At 44.7% G+C, this 21917-nt stretch overlaps 1 protein-coding gene across 20 annotated transcripts in view; it reads left to right on the top strand.

Moving 5' to 3' along the window:
• The window catches only part of LOC119968751 (mucin-17-like), a 64283-nt gene that overhangs the window by 7561 nt on the left and 34805 nt on the right, over positions 1–21917 (top strand). For 13 of the 20 annotated variants that reach the window (XM_038801415.1, XM_038801423.1, XM_038801434.1 and 10 more), the window contains 13 exons: positions 814–926; positions 3108–3327; positions 5502–5738; positions 6811–7062; positions 8949–9061; positions 10542–10761; positions 12961–13098; positions 13192–13329; positions 14727–14864; positions 17767–17913; positions 18987–19238; positions 20605–20742; positions 20836–20973. In XM_038801415.1, the coding sequence (XP_038657343.1) occupies positions 814–926; positions 3108–3327; positions 5502–5738; positions 6811–7062; positions 8949–9061; positions 10542–10761; positions 12961–13098; positions 13192–13329; positions 14727–14864; positions 17767–17913; positions 18987–19238; positions 20605–20742; positions 20836–20973 (2244 nt within the window). The remainder of the gene's footprint in view (positions 1–813; positions 927–3107; positions 3328–5501; positions 5739–6810; positions 7063–8948; positions 9062–10541; positions 10762–12960; positions 13099–13191; positions 13330–14726; positions 14865–17766; positions 17914–18986; positions 19239–20604; positions 20743–20835; positions 20974–21917) is intronic. The other 7 variants (XM_038801416.1, XM_038801420.1, XM_038801424.1 and 4 more) reach the window with 7 other exon arrangements.

Raw genomic sequence — 21917 nt, 5'->3', positions numbered from 1 at the left:
TTGTAACTGGTGAACAGGAGTCAAACCTGGCCTATGCAACTGAAAGCTAACATGCACCTTTTGAAGGGAAGGCTTTGGAGCTGGAGCAGGGGTTAGGGGTCCTTTACGAGCTGAACCTGAAAATGGAATGATGGAATATTGACAAAACGTGGGAGAGAGCTGTAAGGTCAATCTTCAGTGTCCCTTGGTTTTCCAGATCATGATGTTCATTTGCCAGGCTAATGCCCCCATGGGATTGTCTGCTGACTCCATAGGTGGGACTCATGGGGTAGGTTTAACCCATAAGGACACAACTATATCGTCTCATAATGACTTTATTGTGAAAGAAAAGAGAGAAACTGATTTCAAGGTGGGCATGTGGGAAGATCAGCATGTCCTAAAAATCGGATCAAACCATGTTTTCTTTCGATGAAAAGGCTATCCGCTTTCCTGCTGGGAAGTGTTTTTCTTCTGCTGGGAAGTGACTACTGTAAACATAGTTTCCCAAATTATATGAAAAATAAAATTTGTATCTGGACCAATGACCAAGAGACATGAGTTCAAATTCCAGCAGGAGAATTTAAATCCATCTAATTAAAAGTTGTCCCAATTCCAAGCCAAGATACAGTAAAAAAAAACCTTCCCAGTTTGGGATGCCCAGAGTCAAGGGGGCAAATCCCAGCCTCCGAAAAGCACACCACAGTCTTGTCTCAAAGATTGTAATACTGATACCGGCATTGTTAGCCACAGTCTGATGCCATTTGAACCTGTCGCTCGAGCAACATAAATGCAATTTATATACTTTACACATATGATTCATATTTCTCTTCAAAGCTGCCGCTGTGCTGGAAGTATCAACAAGAATTACAAATGTGGAATTTACACAAGAACTTGGAGACAGCAGAAGCAGGTTGTTCAAAGAATTTGGAAAGAATTTCACTGCTGATGTAAGTTATTTTGTACGTGCGGTGGGATATTCTCCAGACTGATTGATGCCACATTTTTGTGTCAACCTTTACTCATGATAATTGCTGGCCCTTGGGTGCTAGGTTTAGTCATACTGTAATAACCAACTTGGGGCGCAATCTATCGTCCACGTTATAGATGAAAGGCAGCGCGGCGCGACCGGAAAACGTTGGGAGATCCCCCTTCCTGCCTCACCAAACCCCACGAGATCAAATACGACCTCGCGAAACGTCGCGGTTTGAATCCCAGCCATTGTGGACAGATCAATTTTTAGCAAATCTGGATATTAGAGTGAGACAGGTGGCATTGCCAGCTGGCAGGGGCACTGTCAGGATGCCAGTGCCAAGGTGCTAAGCTGGCATTTTTCCAATAAAGGGATTGGGTCCGGTGGTGCCCTGCGCGTATGAAATGAAATGAAACGGAAATCGCTTATTGTCACAAGTAGGCTTCAAATGAAGTTACTGTGAAACGCCCCTAGTCGCCACATTCCGGGCGCCTGTTCAGGGAGGCTAGTACGGGAATTGAACTGTGCTGCTGGCCTGCCTTGGTCTGCTTTCAAAGCCAGCAATTTAGCCCTGTGCTAAACCAGCCCAGATGGGTGTGGGGTGGAGTCCCTGAGGGCGCCTTTATATGTGAGTTTGAATTTTGAGGTGGTTCAGGGGTCACATTGTGGGGTTGAGGAATAAACAACATAAATGACTATCTGGGGGGAAGGGGGTGTGGGATCAGGAGATTTGCGGATGGCACAAAGATTAGCCGGGTGAGTAACAGTGAGATTGAGTGTATTGGGTTAGAAGAGAGAGACGCGATGGTCAAATGGGCAGAAAAGTGGCAGATGGGCTGGTTTAGCACCGTGAGCTAAACAGCTGGTTTGTAATGTAATGCCAGCAGCGTGGATTCAATTCACGTACTCGCCTCCCCGAACAGGCGTCGGAATGTGGCGACTAGGGGTTTTTCTCAGTAACTTCATTGAAGCCTACGCGTGACAATAAGTGATTATTATTATTATATGGACTTTAATGCCAAAAAGTGTGAGGTGATACACTTTGGAAGGAGTAATTTGACAAGGAAGAATTCAATGAATGGACTGACACTGGGAAGTTTTATGGAACAAAAGGACATTGACCTGTTTGTCCATAAATCTCTGGAGGAGGCAGGGCAGGTTAATAAGGTGGTGAAAAAGGCATATGAGAAACTTGTCTTTATCAATCAAAGCATAGATTACAAAAGCAGGGAGGTCATGTTGGAGTTGTATCGAACTTTGGTGAGGCCAAATTCTATTCGCCACATTATAGGAAGGATGTGACTACACTGGAGGGGGTGCAGATGAGACTCACAAGGATGTTGCCTGGGATGGAAGAGATTATGAAAAGAGGTTGGATAGGATGGGTTGTTTCCATTGGAGCAGAGAAGACTGAGGGGTGAACTGATTGAAGCGTACAAGATTATGAGGGGCATCGACAGGGTGGATAGGGAGCAGCTGTTCCCCTTAGTTGAAAGATCAGTCATGAGAAGAATACGTTCAAGGTGAGGGGTAGGAGGTTGAGGGGGAATTTGAGAAAAAACATTTTTACCCAGAGGGTGGTGATGGTCTGGAATGCACTGCGAGGGGAGGGTGGTAGATGCGGAATTTCACCCATTAAAAATACCTAGATGAACTCTTGGCACGTCATACCATTCAAGGCTCTGGGCCAAGTGCTGGCAAATGGGATAAGCCAGGTCAGGTGTTTTTCACGTGTTGATGCTGACATGACGGGCTGAAGGGACTCCTCTGCACTGTGCGATTCTGTGATTTTGTGAATTACTTAAAGAGAGACAAATGGTGAGGCGATGTTATGAGATCAATGGCATCCATGTGGAACACTGGGAAACTACAATTAAACCTGCAGCAAAACCTCCTGGAATATAATGCTGTCCTTAAGTTTCAGTGTGGACTATATGTCCAGATCAGGAGTTCGGGTTGAAGCAACAGCTTCTCAACTCTCAGGGAAAGGTATCGTTAACTGAAACAAAGCTGGACACACCTCCATTTGCAGGCATTAGAATACTGTGGGAAGTCCTTATTTCAATATTTAGAGGCGTAAAGTTTGATGCTCATGTTCTCTGGTGGGAGTGCGGTGGAGAGACAAATGTTAGAAGTGGATATCTGTTTTCTCTTTCAGCTGATGAATGGATTGAACAAAACATTCCAGGGGTCAGATCAAAATAGACAAATTAAAATTAATGTCACGTCCATTGAAAACGGGAGCATACTTGTGAATTTTACGGTGGCAGTGTCAACAAACGTGATTGTCACGACAGCCAGCGTCAGAGAAGCGCTCATTGAAGCTTTAAACAACAGTCAGAAGTTCGATGTAGATCTTCAAAACACAACCATTATCGGTAAGGAGTTCTAACACAAGCATTTCAACCACTGGTTTTGTAAGTCTTCGCAAGTATCGAGAAGGATGTATTTTTTTTAGATTGTAAAAGTTAAATGAACGGATGGGGCCTTTCATCCAGTCTAAATAGAGGCAAGTTTCAGTTAACTGATGTCAAGTTTGGGTTTTATGGGGCCGGGCTTGGCAGGTTGGAGGAGACAATGTACAGGGCCTGACAGATGGTTAGTATCCCACAGATGTTTTTTTTTGTTGTCGGGTCTGATCCAGTATAGTTGATTCTGTGAGGCGAAAGTCTTTGATTCAAACCATCGCAACATCACGATTCAGCTGCGTCACATTGACCAACTCCGAAATTTGCTGTTGGCTGGAATGGACGGTCACAGGAAAGCAACACAGTTGTCAATGTCTTACAAAATGTTAAATGCAGATTTTTGTGAGGGGATGCAGAGCACCTATGAGAAGAGGTTGAGTACAGTTTGGCCTGTACTCATTGGAATTTAGAAGAATGAAAGGTGACCTTATTGAGAATGACAGGATTCTCAGGGGGCTTGACAAGGTCGATGCTGAGAGGATATTGTCCCTTGTGGGAGGGTTTAGCACCAGAGCGCATAATCTCAGAGTAAGGGGTCGTCTATTTAAGATTGAGATAAGGAGGAATTCCTTCTCTCAGAGAGTAGTGAATCGTTAATTATGTTCAAGGCTAAGAGAGGCCAATTTCTAATAAGTTAGGGACCAAGGGTTATGGGGATCAGGCAGGAAAGTGTAGTTGAGGATTATCATATCAGATCAGTCATGTTCTCATTGAATGGTGGAGCAGACTCGGTGGCCCAAATGACCTACTTATGCTCCTACGTCTTATGGCCTTATGGTCTGATGAACAGCATTGTTACATCCTGGAGTATCAGCGAGAGCCTGACGGGTACATTACCATGAGAAGTAGAATACTCTAAGATCCTTTCTAGCTCAAACGCACAAATGACCCCTTTTTAACGTGAGTTGTACGTTAAAGCAAGTGGCTGTGTTGCTAATTTTTATCTGAACAACTATTGGAAAGGAAGATCTTGGGATAAAGATTTTTCTTAGTCACCAGTGCAGATCAGCGATAGTGAATGGTGGCATGAGACAGCACAGGGTGAGGCCATTTAGCCCATCATTTGTGCTGGGTCTTGTAAAGGTTTGTCCAGCTAGTCTCACTCATCTGCCATCTCCGCATTGCCCTAGATTTTGGTTTCTATTCAAGTATGTTCCCAAATCCCTTTTGAACGTTACTATCAGCTGTGTTTCCACCCTTGATTCAGGTACTGTTTCTAGCTCATAACAACTAAATGCATCAATTAAATTCTCTTCTCCTCCTTGCCTTTCTTACCTGTCTTGACTCCATTCAATTTTCTTTCGCATTAACTTGCCACCGGCCGAGACAAAGTCATGCCAAATGGGAGTGACAATGACATTTTTAAATGAAGAAGGTTTTCCATTGCGCCACCCTTCAAAGGACTTTACCTTCATTATCAACTGCCCTTTTTGTACCTACAGATCCCGTTTTGGACGCTTATAACGGGGCGCCAAGATGACCCCGCTATCACTGCTGGTTTTTATTTAGCCTCAGTCAGGAACCGCCCCGCGAAGGCTGCTCCTACCTCATTTCCTACACCGATGCACTCAGCTCTTCAGTGTAGGATGATGATTTGCGGATTGGGGTGCCATTTTTAAATGGCGTCCCAATCTTTACCCCAACCCGCCTGCTCCTCCGCCGCGGCCTCCTGAGCACCCTCTCTCCCCCCCAGATTGCTCCAGCGTACCTCAAGATTGGTCAGCAATACAAATACAAGCAATCTGACAAATTAGTAAAAGTTGCTTGATTTTAATTTTCATCTTAAGTTCCACCACATTCAGTGGGAGTGTTGCAACAGGACTAATCTTGAGCTTCACTGCCTCATCAACAAATCTAATTTCAACACTTGCTGCCACTTTAACTGCTGTACCTTCTCAGATATCTGAGAATGTCGCCGCCCCATCAGCTCACCAAATGCCAGTGGCCGAACACCAAACCCAGCGAGCAGCGTAAACCCTGCCCTCACCAACACTTTCTCTCATACAAACTAACCTCACTCCACCTCCAATAAACAGTTGTGTGGGTGTAGCATTGGTGCATTCAACTACAATTTCTGTCAACAGTTATCAGCGGAACGACCTCTGCCACCATCAGCTCTCCCACAACAACCGTAATGACCTCTTCTGCTCGTCCAACAACAACTCTGACAACAGTTATCAGCGGAACGACCTCTGCCACCACTAGCTCTCCCACCACAACCGCGACGACCACCTCTGCTCGTCCAGCAACAACTCCGACAACCAGCTCTACAGTAACCACCACTAGTGCCACCACCACAGCCACTGCTGGTCCATCCTGTGGTAAGTTGCATGATTATTTGATATGACAGAGCTAATGTTTACTCAGTAATTAATGGAGAATCGTCATATCATGGCTCTCTGTTAATTACAGGCCACATTTGATTGGATGTTGAAAAAATATATTTACGTTGGGATCTTACTGTAGATTACTGCAAGTCAAAGAAACAAAGCACATTATGGCCAAGTTCACCAGCCTGCCTTTTGATAACTCATGGGTAATACTGTATATACCTGAGTTTCCGATACCTGCTATCGGTAGGCAGATTTTTCCGCCAACAATACAAACTTAGAACAAATAAGAAGGGGGGGGGGGGCACGGTGGCATAGTGATTAGCACTGCTGCCTCACTGCACCAGAGACCCGGGTTCAATTCTGGCCTCAGGTCACTGTCTGTGTGGAGTCTGCACGTTCTCCCCATCTCTGCATGCATTTCCTCCCACAGTCCGAAGCTGTGCGGGTCAGGTGGATTGCCATGATAAATTGCCCCGTAGTGTCCAAAGATTAGGTGGGGTGACAGGGTTAGGGCGGGGGGAGTCTAGTTCGGGTGCACTTTTGGAGGGTTGGTGCAGATTCGATTGGCCGAATGGCCTCTTTCTGCAGTGTAGGGATTCTATGATTCTATAAGCACATATTCGGTTACTGTTTGAAAAGATGAACTGTTGCTAATTTCCCGGTAAGAAAAGTGATCCATGACGATTTAATATAGGATGCAAGGATGAATGGTGCGCTGGGGTTTCATTGGCAGAACTTTACTCTTGTGATTAAATGGATTAGAGTGAAGGTTATCAAGTGCAGAATACATGGAGATGGCGGATCGGTTTGGGTGATGGATCATATCCTCTTGTGCTTTCCGCAATACATATTTTGAATGCAATATTAAGAAAATGTCATTACAGTGTGCATTCTTAATTGTTCCATTCAATCCATTCATTGCTGAAGATACCACTAGAGTTCTTCCTCTCCAGTTATTTTTCCCTAGTAGGATGTCATACGTTTTATGTCAATATATTTAAGTGTTTAGGATGACAATGATTCAGATGCTTCAGTACAAAGATGTGTGATTTTATTACAGACCCACTGAAATTCATTCGTATTCGTTTTGTAACGGTGGAAAGTGAGACAATTTCCATCACCTGGGATACAAACAATGCAATCATAAAGCCCGTCTTCAATGTCACAATCTCCACATCTCCAGTGACGAACATTGAAACTACCCAAAAAGAAGCTACATTCAATAACCTCCAGCCAAGTATTGAATATGAGATTACAGTTTCCACAAGAACGTGCGGTCAACTGCAGACAATTACAGAGAAAGTCAGGACAGGTACGTTGCTCAAGCATTATGTTGCTGCTGTTCTTCCCGCAGAGCTCCCAGATGCTTGTTAGCTGGAATATTTGGAATCTGTACTGGGGCAAGTGTACAGTGCAGTCCAGTTTAGGATTAACAGCAAGGTGAACCAATGAAGAACTGAAAGCATTTATCCATTAAATTAGGTGCATAGACCTGCAGCATTGGAGTTACATTGCACATTTGCGATGATGCAAATTACATTGGAGAGTGGGAAAGGAGAAAATCCACAATACATTGGTTCTGGATGGGCTGAGCAGATTTTCGCATTCTAAATTTTAAAAATTTCTCGACGGGGTGGCATGGTGGCTCAGTGGTTAGCACTGCTGCCTGACAGTGTCAGGGACACAGGTTCAATTCCAGCCTCGGGTGATTGCCTGTGTGGAGTTTGCACTTTCTCCCGGGGTGCTCCGGTTTCCTCCCACAGAACAAGGATGTGCAGAATTTGTGGATTGGCCGTGATAAATTGCCTCTTCGTGTCCAAAGATGTGCCGGTCAGGTGGGGTTATGAGGTTACGGGGATAGGGTGGGGGAGTGGGCCTGGGTAGGGAGATCTTTCAGAGGGTTAGTGCAGACTTGATGGGTTGAATGGCCTCTTTCTCCGCAGGAGGAATTCGACGTTTCTATTGTGGTTAACTCATGAATGTGAATCATTCCCACAACACCCGTGGCTTTAGCTGGAATACACAGGTAGAAATTTAATCGCGCCTCCTCCGCACGCCCCACGGCCAAAAAACATGTCCGAGCCACGAGATGAAGCTGGGCCTTTAATTCCAGATTCATGCAGCCTGCTGTTTTACCTCATTGCAGTGTCAACCAGTTTTGACCTTGCTGTTGGTTGGCTGAATCCCCGAGCAATAGGCTAATATTGTAACTGGCGAACGCAGGCAAACCTGGCAACTGAAAGCTAACATGCACCTTTTGAAGGGAAGGCATTGAAGCTGGAGCAGGGGTTAGGAGTCCTTTGTGGGATGATTCTGAACATGGAATGATAGAAGATTGACACACCGTGGGAGAGAGCTGAAAGATCAATCTTCAGTGTCCCTCGGTTTTCTGAATCATGATGTTCATTTGCCAGGCTAATGCCCTTATGGGATTGTCTGCTGGCACCATAGGTGGGACTCATGGGTTAGGCTTAACCCATAAGGACACAACTATATCACCTCGCAATGACTTTACTGTGAAAGAAAAGAGAGAAACTGGGTTAAGGGTGATCATGTGGGAAGATCAGCATAACCTAAAAATAGGACCAAATCATGTTTTCCTTCAATGAAAAGGCTCTCAACTGAGGAATGTTTTTTTCTGCTGGGAAGTGGCTAAGGAAGACATTTGACAGGATTCTCCGTTGCCCGACACCGATATCGTAATCGGGCGTCGAATCCCTTTTTGCGACCGAATCGGGGGCGGTGCCTGTTTTCAGATGCTCCGCCCCCTCCAAAGCACTGGCGGTGAAGGTTCAGCACTGGTTTTGGCGTTTGAAAACGCCACAGTTCCCACGCCGGCATCGGCACTTTGCTCCAAAATCAGAGAATCCAACCCATAGTATTCCAAATTTTTTGACAAAATATTACTTGGATCTGGACCAATGACGCAGAAAGATGAGTTCAAATTCCAGCAACTGCAGGAGAAATTAAATCCACCTTATTAAATGTTGTCCCAAATCCATGCCAAAATACGGTAAAAAAAACTTGCCCAGAGGGGCAAATCCCAGCCTCCGAAATGCACACCAGAGTCTTGTCTCAGAGGTTGTAATACTGATACCGGCATTGTTAGCCACAGTCTGATGCTATTTGAACCTATCGCTCGAGCAACATGAATGAAATTTATATAATTTACACATATGATTATATTTCTCTTCAAAGCTGCTGCTGTGTTGGAGGCAGCAACAAGAATTACAAATGTGGACTTTATACCAGCATTTAGCAACAGGGAGAGCAAGCAGTTCAAAAACTTTTCAGAGGATTTCACTGTTGATGTAAGTTATTTTTTATGTGTGGTGGGATATTCACTCGACTGACTGATGCCACATTTCTACGTCAACATTTACTCATAATAATTGCTGGCCCTTGGGTGTAAGGTTTAGTCATACTGTAATAACCAACTTGGGGCGCAATCTACTGGCCACGTTATGCCCGAAAGGCAGCGGGGGTGAACAGTAGATGCTGGGAGATCCCTCTTCCTGGATCTACACTGCTCACCACGCCTCACGAGATCTAACGTGATCTTGCGAAACGTTGCGATGTGAATCCCGGCAATTGTGGGCGGATCAACTTTTAGCACATCTGCATGTTAGAGTGAGACAGGTGGCATTGCCAGCTGGCAGGGGCACTGCAGGATGCCAGGGTGGCAGTGCCAAGGTGCTAAACTGGCATTTATCTCGTGATGGGGATTGGGTCCGTTGGTGCCCTGCGCGCATACGTGTGGGATCAGCAGGTTTGCGGATGACGCAAAGATTGGCCGGGTGGTTAACAGTGAGGTTGAGTGTCTTGGGTTAGATGAAGAGAGAGATGAGATGGTCAAATGGGCAGAAAAGTGGCAGAGGGAATTTAACGCTGAAATGTGTGAGGTTATACATTTTCGAAGGATTAATTTGACAAGGATGTATTCAATGAATGGCCTGACACTGGGAAGTTCTAAGAAACAAAGAAACCTTGGCCTGTTTGTCCATAGATCTCTGAAGGTGGAGGGCAGTTTAATAGGGTGAGGAAAAGGGCATATGGGACACTTGCCTTTCTCAATCAAAGCATAAATTAAAAAAGCAGGGAGGTCATGTTGGAGTTGTATAGGACTTTGGTGAGGCCACCATTCTTGTCATCACATTATAGGAAGGATATAATTAAGCTGGAGGAGGTGCAGTTGAGACTTACCACAATGTTGCCTGGGATGAAACATTTAAGTTATGAATAGAGGTTGGATAGGCTTGGGTTGTTTTGGGTGGAGTAGAGAAGAGGGAGGGGTGACCTGCTCGAGGTGTCCAAGATTATGAGGGGCATGGACAGGGTAAATAGGGAGCAGCTGTTCCCTTAGTTGAAGGGTCAGTCATGAGGAGGCAAAGTTTCAACGTGAGGGGTAGTTGGTTTACAGGGGATTTGAGAAAAAAACATTTTTACCCTGGGGGTGATGACGGTCTGGAATGCACTGCGGGGGAGGGTTTAGAGGTGGGTTGTCTTTCACCCTTTAAAAAGTACCTGGATGAGCTCTTGACACGTCATAACATTCAGTGTGGACTATATGTCCAGCTCAGGAGTTCAGGTTCAAGCAACAGCTTCTCAACTCTCAGGGAAAGGTGTCGTTAACTGAAACAAAGCTGGACACACCTCCATTTGCAGGCATTAGAATACTGTGGGAAGTCCTTATTTCAATATTTAGAGGCGTAAAGTTTGATGCTCATGTTCTCTGGCGGGAGTGTAGTGGAGAGACAAATGTTAGAAGTGGATATCTGTTTTCTCTTTCAGCTGGTGATTGGATTCAGCAAACGACTTCAGAATTTACACAAAACTGGAAAACTTATAATTATTATCATATCCATTAGAGAAGGGAGCCTACTTGTGAATTTTACAGTGGCAGTGTCAACAAACGTGAGTGTCACGACAGCCAGCGTCGCAGAAGCGCTCACTGAATCGTTAAACAATAGTCAAATGTTCGCTGTAGATCTTCGAAACACAACTATTGCAGGTAAGGAGTTCTAACAAAAGCATTTCAACCACTGGTTTCATAAGTCTTCGCAAGTATCGAGAAGGATGTATTTTTTAGATTGTAAAAGTTAAATGAACAGATGGGGCCTTTCATCCAGTCTAAATAGAGGCAAGTTTCAGTTAACTGATGCCAAGTTTGGGTTTTATGAGGCTGGTACTTGGCAGTTTGGAGGAGACAATGTACAGGGCCTGACAGATGTTTAGTATCCCATAGATGTTTTGTTTGGTTGTCCAGTTTGATTGATTCTGTGAGGTGAAAGTCTTTGATTCAAACCATCGCAACATCACGATTCAGCTGCGTCACACTGACCAACTCCGAAGTTTGCTGTTGGCTGGAATGGACGATCAACAGAAAGCAACCCATTGCCAATAGCTTACAAAATGTTGAATGCAAATTTTTGTGAGGAGCTGCAGAGCACTGTCCAGGAGCTGGATCCTCTGGTCTGCTAGCCACGTGTTTGTCGGTAGCAGCATTCTATCTTCCCGTCATTTGTCAGTGGAATTCCGGCTCAGTCTTAATTGCCAATATGTGTCCCCTTCAATTAAAGGCCCTGAAAGAATTGTTTCTCAATGAAGTAAATCCCCATGAATTATAATGAAAACAAAAAAGGTAAAGGAACTACCAGATAGTCCTTGGTTGATGGGATCAGTGTTTCGGATTAGGAACGTAATCTGATTTTTATACTTTACAAATTTCAGATTAAGGTAAAATGTCTGAAGGCCTAAGTTCTGCTTGCTCTCTGCAATACAGTGACTAGCCATAATGTTACCACATTAATGATTCTGTTGGAAATACAGGACTTCAAAAATATACCTGCTCGGTTTACAAGGCTTTCAGCATACAGTTAATGTTCAGAATTCTCACTTATTTCATATTTCACAGAAACTGCATTCCCACGGAAGGCTCCTTTTCTGCCATGGGGTTGGCGTTTCTAGACACTGCTTTGATCTATTTTTATTCATTCCAGACTCCTTCCTAAGGCTTTCACTTCCTAACAGTTTCAAGCGTGCAAAAGTTGGACTTGCCAGCTGGCATTTTGTTGCTTGAACCTTTGCAGAATTGTAACACCAAGGCTGGGAAATGGGGAGCACTTCTTATTTCAGACGCCCTGTGTCTCCCTCACGTCCTCGAGTGCTACAACCCTCGGAGATCTCTGTGCTCCTTCCATCCAGGGCTCCTGCACATAGTCCAATTTTGATTGCTCACCCAATGGCCGCCACGCCTTCAGCTTACTGGGTCCGAACCTCTGGAATTCCCTCCTCAAACCTTTGGTCTCTCTCCCGCTGTCTCCTTCTTTAAGATCTTTATAATTGGATTGGATTGGATTTGTTTATTGTCACGTGTTCCAAGATACAGTGAAAAGTATTTTTCTGCGAGCAGCTCAACAGATCATTAAGTGCATGGGAAGAAAAGGGAATAAAAGAAAATACATAATAGGGCAACACAAGATGCACAATGCAACTACAAAAGACCGGCATTGGGTGAAACACTCAGGGGTGTAGTGTTAATCAGGTCAGTCCATAAGAGGGTCGTTTAGGAGTCTGCTAACAGTGGGGAATAAGCTGTTTTTGAGTCTGTTCGTGCGTGCTCTCAGACTTCTGTATCTCCTGCCCGATAGAAGAAGTTGAAGTCAGCCAGGTGGGAGGGTCTTTGATTTTGCTGCCCGCTTTCCCCAGGCAGAGGAAGGTTCAGAAGGAATTAATGGATGGGAGGCAGGGTCGTGTGATGGACTGAGCTGTGCTCATGACTCTCTGAAGTTTCTTGCGGTCTTGGGCCGAGCAGTTGCCATACCAGGCTGTGATGCAGCCAGATAGGATGCTTTCTATTTAACCGACCTGTTGACCAAGCTTTTGATCTCCTGTCATTTGTCTATGTGGCTCAGTGCCAGATAGTGTTTGATAATATTGTTGTGGAGCACCTTGGGGTGGTTCTGTGAATGGAATCTCTAATTTAATGGCAGTTTATTATGGGGAGATTTTTTCAACCTGGGTCGGAACTGAGTGCAAATGAATTCTAACTACCCACACTCATTTTCTTGTGAATGTCATGAACTCAAGAGGGTGCAGCAAGATCATCAGAGCTGGGGGGAAACTCAAGGGTGAAAATAATGGGATGATGGTTTTACAATTCTGTGCTCAGGATATTTCAATCATTTTTCTTCTGTATGTCTTGTGACAGAGCAAGACAGCTGCCAGCCAGGGCTGAATGACTGTTCAGGTAATGGAACATGTATAAGACAGAACGCAAGCTACACCTGTCAGTGTAATGCTGGGTTCAATGACACAAGCCCCAGTGTACCTGGAAGGAAGTGTGAAGGTAGGACATTGCCTAAGTTGAACGTGATTTGAAATCATTGGGTTAAAGTAATTTGTGCTCCAAGTGATAGTTTTGATCAATTCCTTGTTTCAGACATTGACGAGTGCCAGACTGGGATCAATACGTGCTCTGATTTAGCTGCCTGCACAAACACTCCAGGAAGTTTCTCGTGTCGCTGTCTCCAGGGGACTAACGATATCAATCCGACAAACCCAGGAACAAATTGCTCAGGTAAAGGCCTGTATAAAAATAGGGAAGAACCCCAAAAGCTGTACAAGACACCAGTTGGATCAGACCTGGAATACTTGGAACAAATTTTGTCCCCTTATCTATGGAAAGATATACTGGGGTTGGCGGCAGTGGACAGAAGGTTCATTCGGTCTATCCCAGGCATGGAGGGAGTTTCTTATGAGGATAGGTTGAGCAGTTTGGCCAGCACTCATTGGAATTTAGAGGAATGAGCGGCGACTTTATTGAGATACATAGGATTCTCAGCGGACTTGACAAAGCAGATACTGAGAGTCTAAGACCAGAGGGCATTATCTCAGAGTCAGGGGTCGCCATTTAAGATAGAGATAAGGAGGAATTCCTTCTCTCACTGGGTAGTGAATCGTTAAGTATGTTGAAGGCTACGTATGCCGATTTGTAATCAGTTAGGTAATCAAGGGTTATGGGGACAAGGTAGGAAAGTGGAGTTGAGGATTATATCAGATCAGTCATGTTCTCACTGAATGGTGGAGCAGACTTGATGGCCCAAATGACCTACTTCTGCTCAAACGTCTCATGGGTTTATGAACAGCATTTGCACGCGATCTCACGAATCGTCACAATGTGAATCCGGGCCATTGTAGGCAGATGGATTTGTAGCGAACCTGTATATTAGAGTGAGACAGGCCGCATTGGCAGCTGGTGGGGGCACTGGCAGTGCCAAGGTGATGCCCTGCCCGCATGCAGATGGTTACGGTGGGAGGGGGGGCGGGGGGAGGGGGGGGTGCATTGCTGAGGGAGCCTTTACAGGTGAGTTATGGCTTTGAGGGTATTCGGGGGTAACATTGGGGGGGGGGGGGTCGAGATATAAACAACATGAATGACTATGTGGGGAGGGGGGTAGGATCAGTCAGTTTGCGGATGATGCAAAGATTGGCCGGGTGGTTAACAGTGAGATTGAGTGTTTTGGGTTACAGGAAGATATAGACGAGATGGTCAAATGGGCAGAAAAGTGGCAGATGGAATTTAACACTGAAAAGTGTGAGGTGATACATTTTGGAAAGTATAATTTGACAAGGACGTATTCAGTGAATGGCCTGACACTGGGAAGTTATAAGGAGCAAAGGGACTTTGGCTTGTTTGTCTATCAATCTCTGAAGGTTGAAGGGTAGGTCAACAGGGCAGTGAAAAAGGCATCTGGGGCACTTGCCTTTATTAATCAAGGCACAGATTGCGAAAGCAGGAAGGTCATATTGGAGTTGTCTCAAACTTTGGTGAGTCCATTCTGGTCGACACATTTTAGGAAGGATGTAATTTAATGGGAGGAGGTCCAGATGACACTCATTATGATGTTGCCTAGGATCTTTGGGTTAAAGTAACATGTGCTCCAAGTGATAGTTTTGATCAATTCCTTGTTTCAGACATTGACGAGTGCCAGACTGGGAACAACACATGCTCTGATTTAGCTGTCTGCACAAACACTCCAGGAAGTTTCTCATGTCGCTGTTTCCAGGGTATTGACGATACCAATCCGACAAACCCAGGAACAAATTGCTCAGGTAAAGGCCTGAATTCTTTTAACCAGGAATGATCGGACAGTATACAATATTGGAAATAATTCTTAGTCAAGTTAATGTGTGACTGTTTCCTTTCTCTGTATGTTGATTTTAAGTATTATAATTTGGTTGCTAATTAATGATGCCAAATAGTTTTGAAGTGAGATAATCCATAGGAGGTGTGCTCTATTCACGCAGAAGACAGGAAGTAACAAATTCCACAGTGTCACACCAGAAGAGCTTTTATTTTTAAACAATTTAAACATTATGGGTTCCCATAAAATGTTACCAGGAAAACAGTTTTTGCGCATATAAATATCAAATAAATTCCGACATATAACTTCCATTGAATATTGAAGCATTCGATACGGTACCACACATAGAATCATTGAATTTACAGTGTAGAAGGAGGTAATTCGGCCCATCGAGTCTACATCGGCCCTTGGAAAGAGCACCCTATCCCCATAACCCAGTAACCTCACCTAACCTTTTTTGAACACTAAGGGCAATTTAGCATGGCCAATGCACCAAACTTTTGGACACAAAAGTCTACTTTTAGTAAGATAAGAGCCCATGATTTTGGGGGTAATGCATGGATAGAGGATTGATGGATGACAAAGGGTCAGCATATGAGGGATAGTTTCAGGATGCTAACTTGCCACAGGGATCACTGCTGGCGCCATAATTATTTCCAAAATATTCTAATGACTTGGACGAGGGAAGTGAATGTATTATTACCAAATTTGCAGATGACACAAAATAGGTGGGAAGGCAAATGGTGATGATAACACATAGATTCTACACAGGGCTACAGACGGATTAGGTGAGTGGGCAAAAACTTGGCAGATGGGATATAATATAGGAAAACCTTTGGTTATGCACATTGGTAGGAAGAATAAAGGAGCTGAATATTATCCAGATGGAGAAAGGCTGCAGAAAGCTGCAGCAGAGAGGGATTTGGGTGTCCTCAAATTGGGAATTGCAAAACGCTAGCGTACATGTTTAGCAGGTCACAGGGAAGACAAATGAAATGATGGCCTTTATTGAACGGGCATGGAGTATAAAAATAGGGAAGAACCCCAAAAACTATACAAGACACCAGTTGGATCAGACCTGGAATACTAGGAACAGATTTGGTCCCCCTTATCTAAGGAAAGATATACTGGCATTGGCGGCAGTGGACAGAAGATTCACTCGGTAGGTCCCAGGTATGGAGGGATTTTCTTATGAGGGTAGGTTGAGCAGTTTGGCCTGTACTCATTGGAGTTTAGAAGAATGAGCGGCAAACTTGTTGAAATACATGGGATTCTCAGGGGACTTGACAGGGCAAATACTGAGAGTCTCGGATCAGAGGGTTATCTCAGAGTAAGGGGTCGTCTATTTAAGATTGAGATAAGGAGGAATTCCTTCTCTCAGAGAGTAGTGAATCGTTAATTATGTTCAAGGCTAAGAGAGGCCGATTTCTAATAAGTTAGGGGACCAAGGGTTATGGGGATCAGGCAGGAAAGTGTAGTTGAGGATTATCATATCAGATCAGTCATGTTCTCATTGAATGGTGGAGCAGACTTGGCGGCCCAAATGACCTACTTATGCTCCTACGTCTTATGGCCTTATGGTCTGATGAACAGCATTGTTACATCCTGGAGTATCAGCAAGAACCTGACGGGTACATTACCATGAGAAGTAGAATACTCTAAGATCCTTTCTAGCTCAAACGCACAAATGACCCCTTTTTAACGTGAGTTGTAAGTTAAAGCAAGTGGCTGTGTTGCTAATTTTTATCTGAACAACTATTGGAAAGGAAGATCTTGGGATAAAGATTTTTCTTAGTCACCAGTGCAGATCAGAGATAGTGAATGGTAAAATGAGACAGCACAGGGTGAGGCCATTTAGCCCATCATTTGTGCTGGGTCTTGTAAAGGTTTGTCCAGTTAGTCTCACTCATCTGCCATCTCCGCATTGCCCTAGATTTTGGTTTCTATTCAAGTATGTTCCCAAATCCCTTTTGAACGTTACTATCAACTGTGTTTCCACCCTTGATTCAGGTACTGTTTCTAGATCATAACAACGAAATGCATCAATTAAATTCTCTTCTCCTCCTTGCCTTTCTTACCTGTCTTGACTCCATTCAATTTTCTTTCGCATTAACTTGCCACCGGCCGAGACAAAGTCATGCCAAATGGGAGTGACAATGACATTTTTAAATGAAGAAGGTTTTCCATTGCGCCACCCTTCAAAGGACTTTACCTTCATTATCAACTGCCCTTTTTGTACCTACAGATCCCGTTTTGGACGCTTATAACGGGGCGCCAAGATGACCCCGCTATCACTGCTGGTTTTTATTTAGCCTCAGTCAGGAACCGCCCCGCGAAGGCTGCTCCTACCTCATTTCCTACACCGATCCGCTCAGCTCTTCAGTGTAGGATGATGATTCGCGGATTGGGGTGCCATTTTAAAATCTTTACCCCCGACCCCGCCTGCTCCGATGCCGCGGCCTCCTGAGCACCCTCTCTCCCCCCCCAGATTGCTCCAGTGTACCTCAAGATTGGTCAGCAAGTGTATAAATACAAGCAATCTGACAAATTATTAAAAGTTGCTTGATTTTAATTTTCATTTTAAGTTGCAACAGTGCTGCAACAGGACTAATCTTGAGCTTCACTGCCTCATCAACAAATCTAATTTCAACACTTGCTGCCACTTTAACTGCTGTACCTTCTCAGATATCTGAGAATGTCGCCACCCCATCAGCTCACCTAATGCCAGTGGCCGAACACCAAACCCAGCGAGCAGCGTAAACCCTGCCCTCACCAACACTTTCTCTCATACAAACTAACCTCACTCCACCTCCAATAAACAGTTGTGTGGGTGTAGCATTGGTGCATTCAACTACAATTTCTGCCAACAGTTATCAACGGAACGACCTCTGCCAACACCAGCTCTCCCACAACAACCGCGACGACCACCTCTGCTCGTCCAGCAACAACTCCGACAACCAGCTCTACAGTAACCACCACTAGTGCCACCACCACAACCACTGCTGGTCCATCCTGTGGTAAGTTGCATGATTATTTGATATAACAGAGCTAATGTTTACTCAGTAATTAATGGAGAATCGTCATATCATGGCTCTCTGTTAATTACAGGCCACATTTGATTGGATGTTGAAAAAATATATTTACGTTGGGATCTTACTGTAGATTACTGCAAGTCAAAGAAACAAAGCACATTATGGCCAAGTTCACCAGCCTGCCGGTTGATAACTCATGGGTAATACTGTATATACCTGAATTTCCAATACCTGCTATCGGTAGGCAGATTTTTCCGCCAACAATACAAACTTAGAACAAATAAGAGGGGGGGGGGGTGGCACGGTGGCATAGTGATTAGCACTGCTGCCTCACTGCACCAGAGACCCGGGGTCAATTCTGGCCTCAGGTCACTGTCTGTGTGGAGTCTGCACGTTCTCCCCATCTCTGCATGCATTTCCTCCCACAGTCCGAAGCTGTGCGGGTCAGGTGGATTGCCATGATAAATTGCCCCGTAGTGTCCAAAGATTAGGTGGGGTGACAGGGTTAGGACGGGGGGAGTCTAGTTCGGGTGCACTTTCGGAGGGTTGGTGCAGATTCGATTGGCCGAATGGCCTCTTTCTGCAGTGTAGGGATTCTATGATTCTATAAGCACATATTCGGTTACTGTTTGAAAAGATGAACTGTTGCTAATTTCCCGGTAAGAAAAGTGATCCATGATGATTTAATATAGGATGCAAGGATGAATGGTGCGCTGGGGTTTCATTGGCAGAACTTTACTCTTGTGATTAAATGGATTAGAGTGAAGGTTATCATGTGCAGAATACATGGAGATGGCAGATCGGTTTGGGTGATGGATCATATCCTCTTGTGCTTTCCGCAATACATATTTTGAATGCAATATTATGAAAATGTCATTACAGTGTGCATTCTTAATTGTTACATTCAATCCATTCATTGCTGAAGATACCACTAGAGTTCTTCCTCTCCAGTTATTTTTCCCTAGTAGGATGTCATACGTTTTATGTCAATATATTTAAGTGTTTAGGATGACAATGATTCAGATGCTTCAGTACAAAGATGTGTGATTTTATTACAGACCCACTGAAATTCATTTTTATTCGTTTTGTAACGGTGGAAAGTGAGACAATTTCCATCACCTGGGAGACAAACAATGCAATCAAAAAGCCCGTCTTCAAAGTCACAATCTCCACATCTCCAGTGACGAACATTGAAACTACCCAAAAAGAAGCTACATGCTATAACCTCCAGCCAAGTATTGAATATGAGATTACAGTTTCCACAACAACGTGCGGTCAACTGCAGACAATTACAGAGAAAGTCAGGACAGGTACGTTGCTCAAGCATTATGTTGCTGCTGTTCTTCCCGCAGAGCTCCCAGATGCTTGTTAGCTGGAATATTTGGAATCTGTACTGGGGCAAGTGTACAGTGCAGTCCAGTTTAGGATTAACAGCAAGGTGAACCAATGAAGAACTGAAAGCATTTATCCATTAAATTAGGTGCATAGACCTGCAGCATTGGAGTTACATTGCACATTTGCGATGATGCAAATTACATTGGAGAGTGGGAAAGGAGAAAATCCACAATACATTGGTTCTGGATGGGCTGAGCAGATTTTCGCATTCTAAATTTAAAAATTTCTCGACGGGGTGGCATGGTGGCTCAGTGGTTAGCACTGCTGCCTGACAGTGTCAGGGACACAGGTTCAATTCCAGCCTCGGGTGATTGCCTGTGTGGAGTTTGCACTTTCTCCCGGGGTGCTCCGGTTTCCTCCCACAGAACAAGGATGTGCAGATTTTGTGGATTGGCCGTGATAAATTGCCTCTTCGTGTCCAAAGATGTGCCGGTCAGGTGTCCTATTGAGCAGCTCAACAGCCCCTATGCGAGCAGCTCAACAGATCATTAAGTGCATGGGAAGAAAAGGGAATAAAAGAAAATACATAATAGGGCAACACAAGATACACAATGTAACTACATAAGACCGGCATTGGGTGAAACATACAGAGGTGTAGTGTTAATCAGGTCAGTTCATAAGAGGGTCGTTTAGGAGTCTGATAACAGTGGGGAATAAGCTGTTTTTGAGTCTGTTCGTGCATGCTCTCAGACTTCTGTATCTCCTGCCCGATAGAAGAAGTTGAATGAGTGAGTCAGCCAGGAGGGAGGGTCTTTGATTTTGCTGCCCGCTTTCCCCAGGCAGAGGAAGGTGCAGAAGGAATTAATGGATGGGAGGCAGGGTCGTGTGATGGACTGAGCTGTGTTCATGACTCTCTGAAGTTTCTTGCGGTCTTGGGCCGAGCAGTTGCCATACCAGGCTGTGATGCAGCCAGATAGGATGCTTTCTATTTAACCGACCTATTGACCAAGCTTTTGATCTCCTGTCATTTGTCTATGTGGCTCAGTGCCAGATAGTGTTTGATAATATTGTTGTGGAGCACCTTGGGGTGGTTCTGTGAATGGAATCTCCAATTTAATGGCAGTTTATTATGGGGAGATTCTTTCAACCTGGGTCGGAACTGAGTGCAAATGAATTCTAACTACCCACACTCATTTTCTTGTGAATGTCATGAACTCAAGAGGGCGCAGCGAGATCATCAGAGCTGGGGGGAAACTCAAGGGTGAAAATAATGGGATGATGGTTTTACAATTCTGTGCTCAGGATATTTCAATCATTTTTCTTCTGTATGTCTTGTGACAGAGCAAGACAGCTGCCAGCCAGGGCTGAATGACTGTTCAGGTAATGGAATATGTATAAGACAGAACGCAAGCTACACCTGTCAGTGTAATGCTGGGTTCAATGACACAAGCCCCAGTGTACCTGGAAGGAAGTGTGAAGGTAGGACATTGCCTAAGTTGAACGTGATTTGAAATCATTGGGTTAAAGTAATTTGTGCTCCAAGTGATAGCTTTGATCAATTCCTTGTTTCAGACATTGACGAGTGCCAGACTGGGATCAATACGTGCTCTGATTTAGCTGCCTGCACAAACACTCCAGGAAGTTTCTCGTGTCGCTGTCTCCAGGGGACTAACGATATCAATCCGACAAACCCAGGAACAAATTGCTCAGGTAAAGGCCTGTATAAAAATAGGGAAGAACCCCTAAAACTGTACAAGACACCAGTTGGATCAGACCTGGAATACTTGGAACAAATTTTGTCCCCTTATCTATGGAAAGATATACTGGGGTTGGCGGCAGTGGACAGAAGGTTCATTCGGTCTATCCCAGGCATGGAGGGAGTTTCTTATGAGGATAGGTTGAGCAGTTTGGCCAGCACTCATTGGAATTTAGAGGAATGAGCGGCGACTTTATTGAGATACATAGGATTCTCAGCGGACTTGACAAAGCAGATACTGAGAGTCTAAGACCAGAGGGCATTATCTCAGAGTCAGGGGTCGCCATTTAAGATAGAGATAAGGAGGAATTCCTTCTCTCACTGGGTAGTGAATCGTTAAGTATGTTGAAGGCTACGTATGCCGATTTTTAATCAGTTAGGTAATCAAGGGTTATGGGGATAAGGTAGGAAAGTGGAGTTGAGGATTATATCAGATCAGTCATGTTCTCACTGAATGGTGGAGCAGACTTGATGGCCCAAATGACCTACTTCTGCTCAAACGTCTCATGGGTTTATGAACAGCATTCTAACGCAATCTCGCGAATTGTCGCAATGTGAATCCGGGCCATTGTAGGCAGATGGATTTGTTGCGAAACTGTATATTAGAGTGAGACAGGCCGCATTGGCAGCTGGTGGGGGCACTGGCAGTGCCAAGGTGATGCCCTGCCCGCATGCAGATGGTTACGGTGGGAGGGGGGGTGGGGGGGGGGGTGCATTGCTGAGGGAGCCTTTACAGGTGAGTTATGGCTTTGAGGGTATTCGGGGGTAACATTGGGGGGGAGTGGTCGAGATATAAACAACATTAATTACTATGTGGGGAGGGGGGTAGGATCAGTCAGTTTGCGGATGACGCAAAGATTGGCCGGGTGGTTAACAGTGAGATTGAGTGTTTTGGGTT

Source organism: Scyliorhinus canicula, chromosome 7, assembly GCF_902713615.1.
Source record: "Scyliorhinus canicula chromosome 7, sScyCan1.1, whole genome shotgun sequence".
In the NCBI taxonomy this organism is placed as follows: domain Eukaryota; kingdom Metazoa; phylum Chordata; class Chondrichthyes; order Carcharhiniformes; family Scyliorhinidae; genus Scyliorhinus; species Scyliorhinus canicula.
This window is presented reverse-complemented; position numbering and strand designations above follow the sequence as displayed.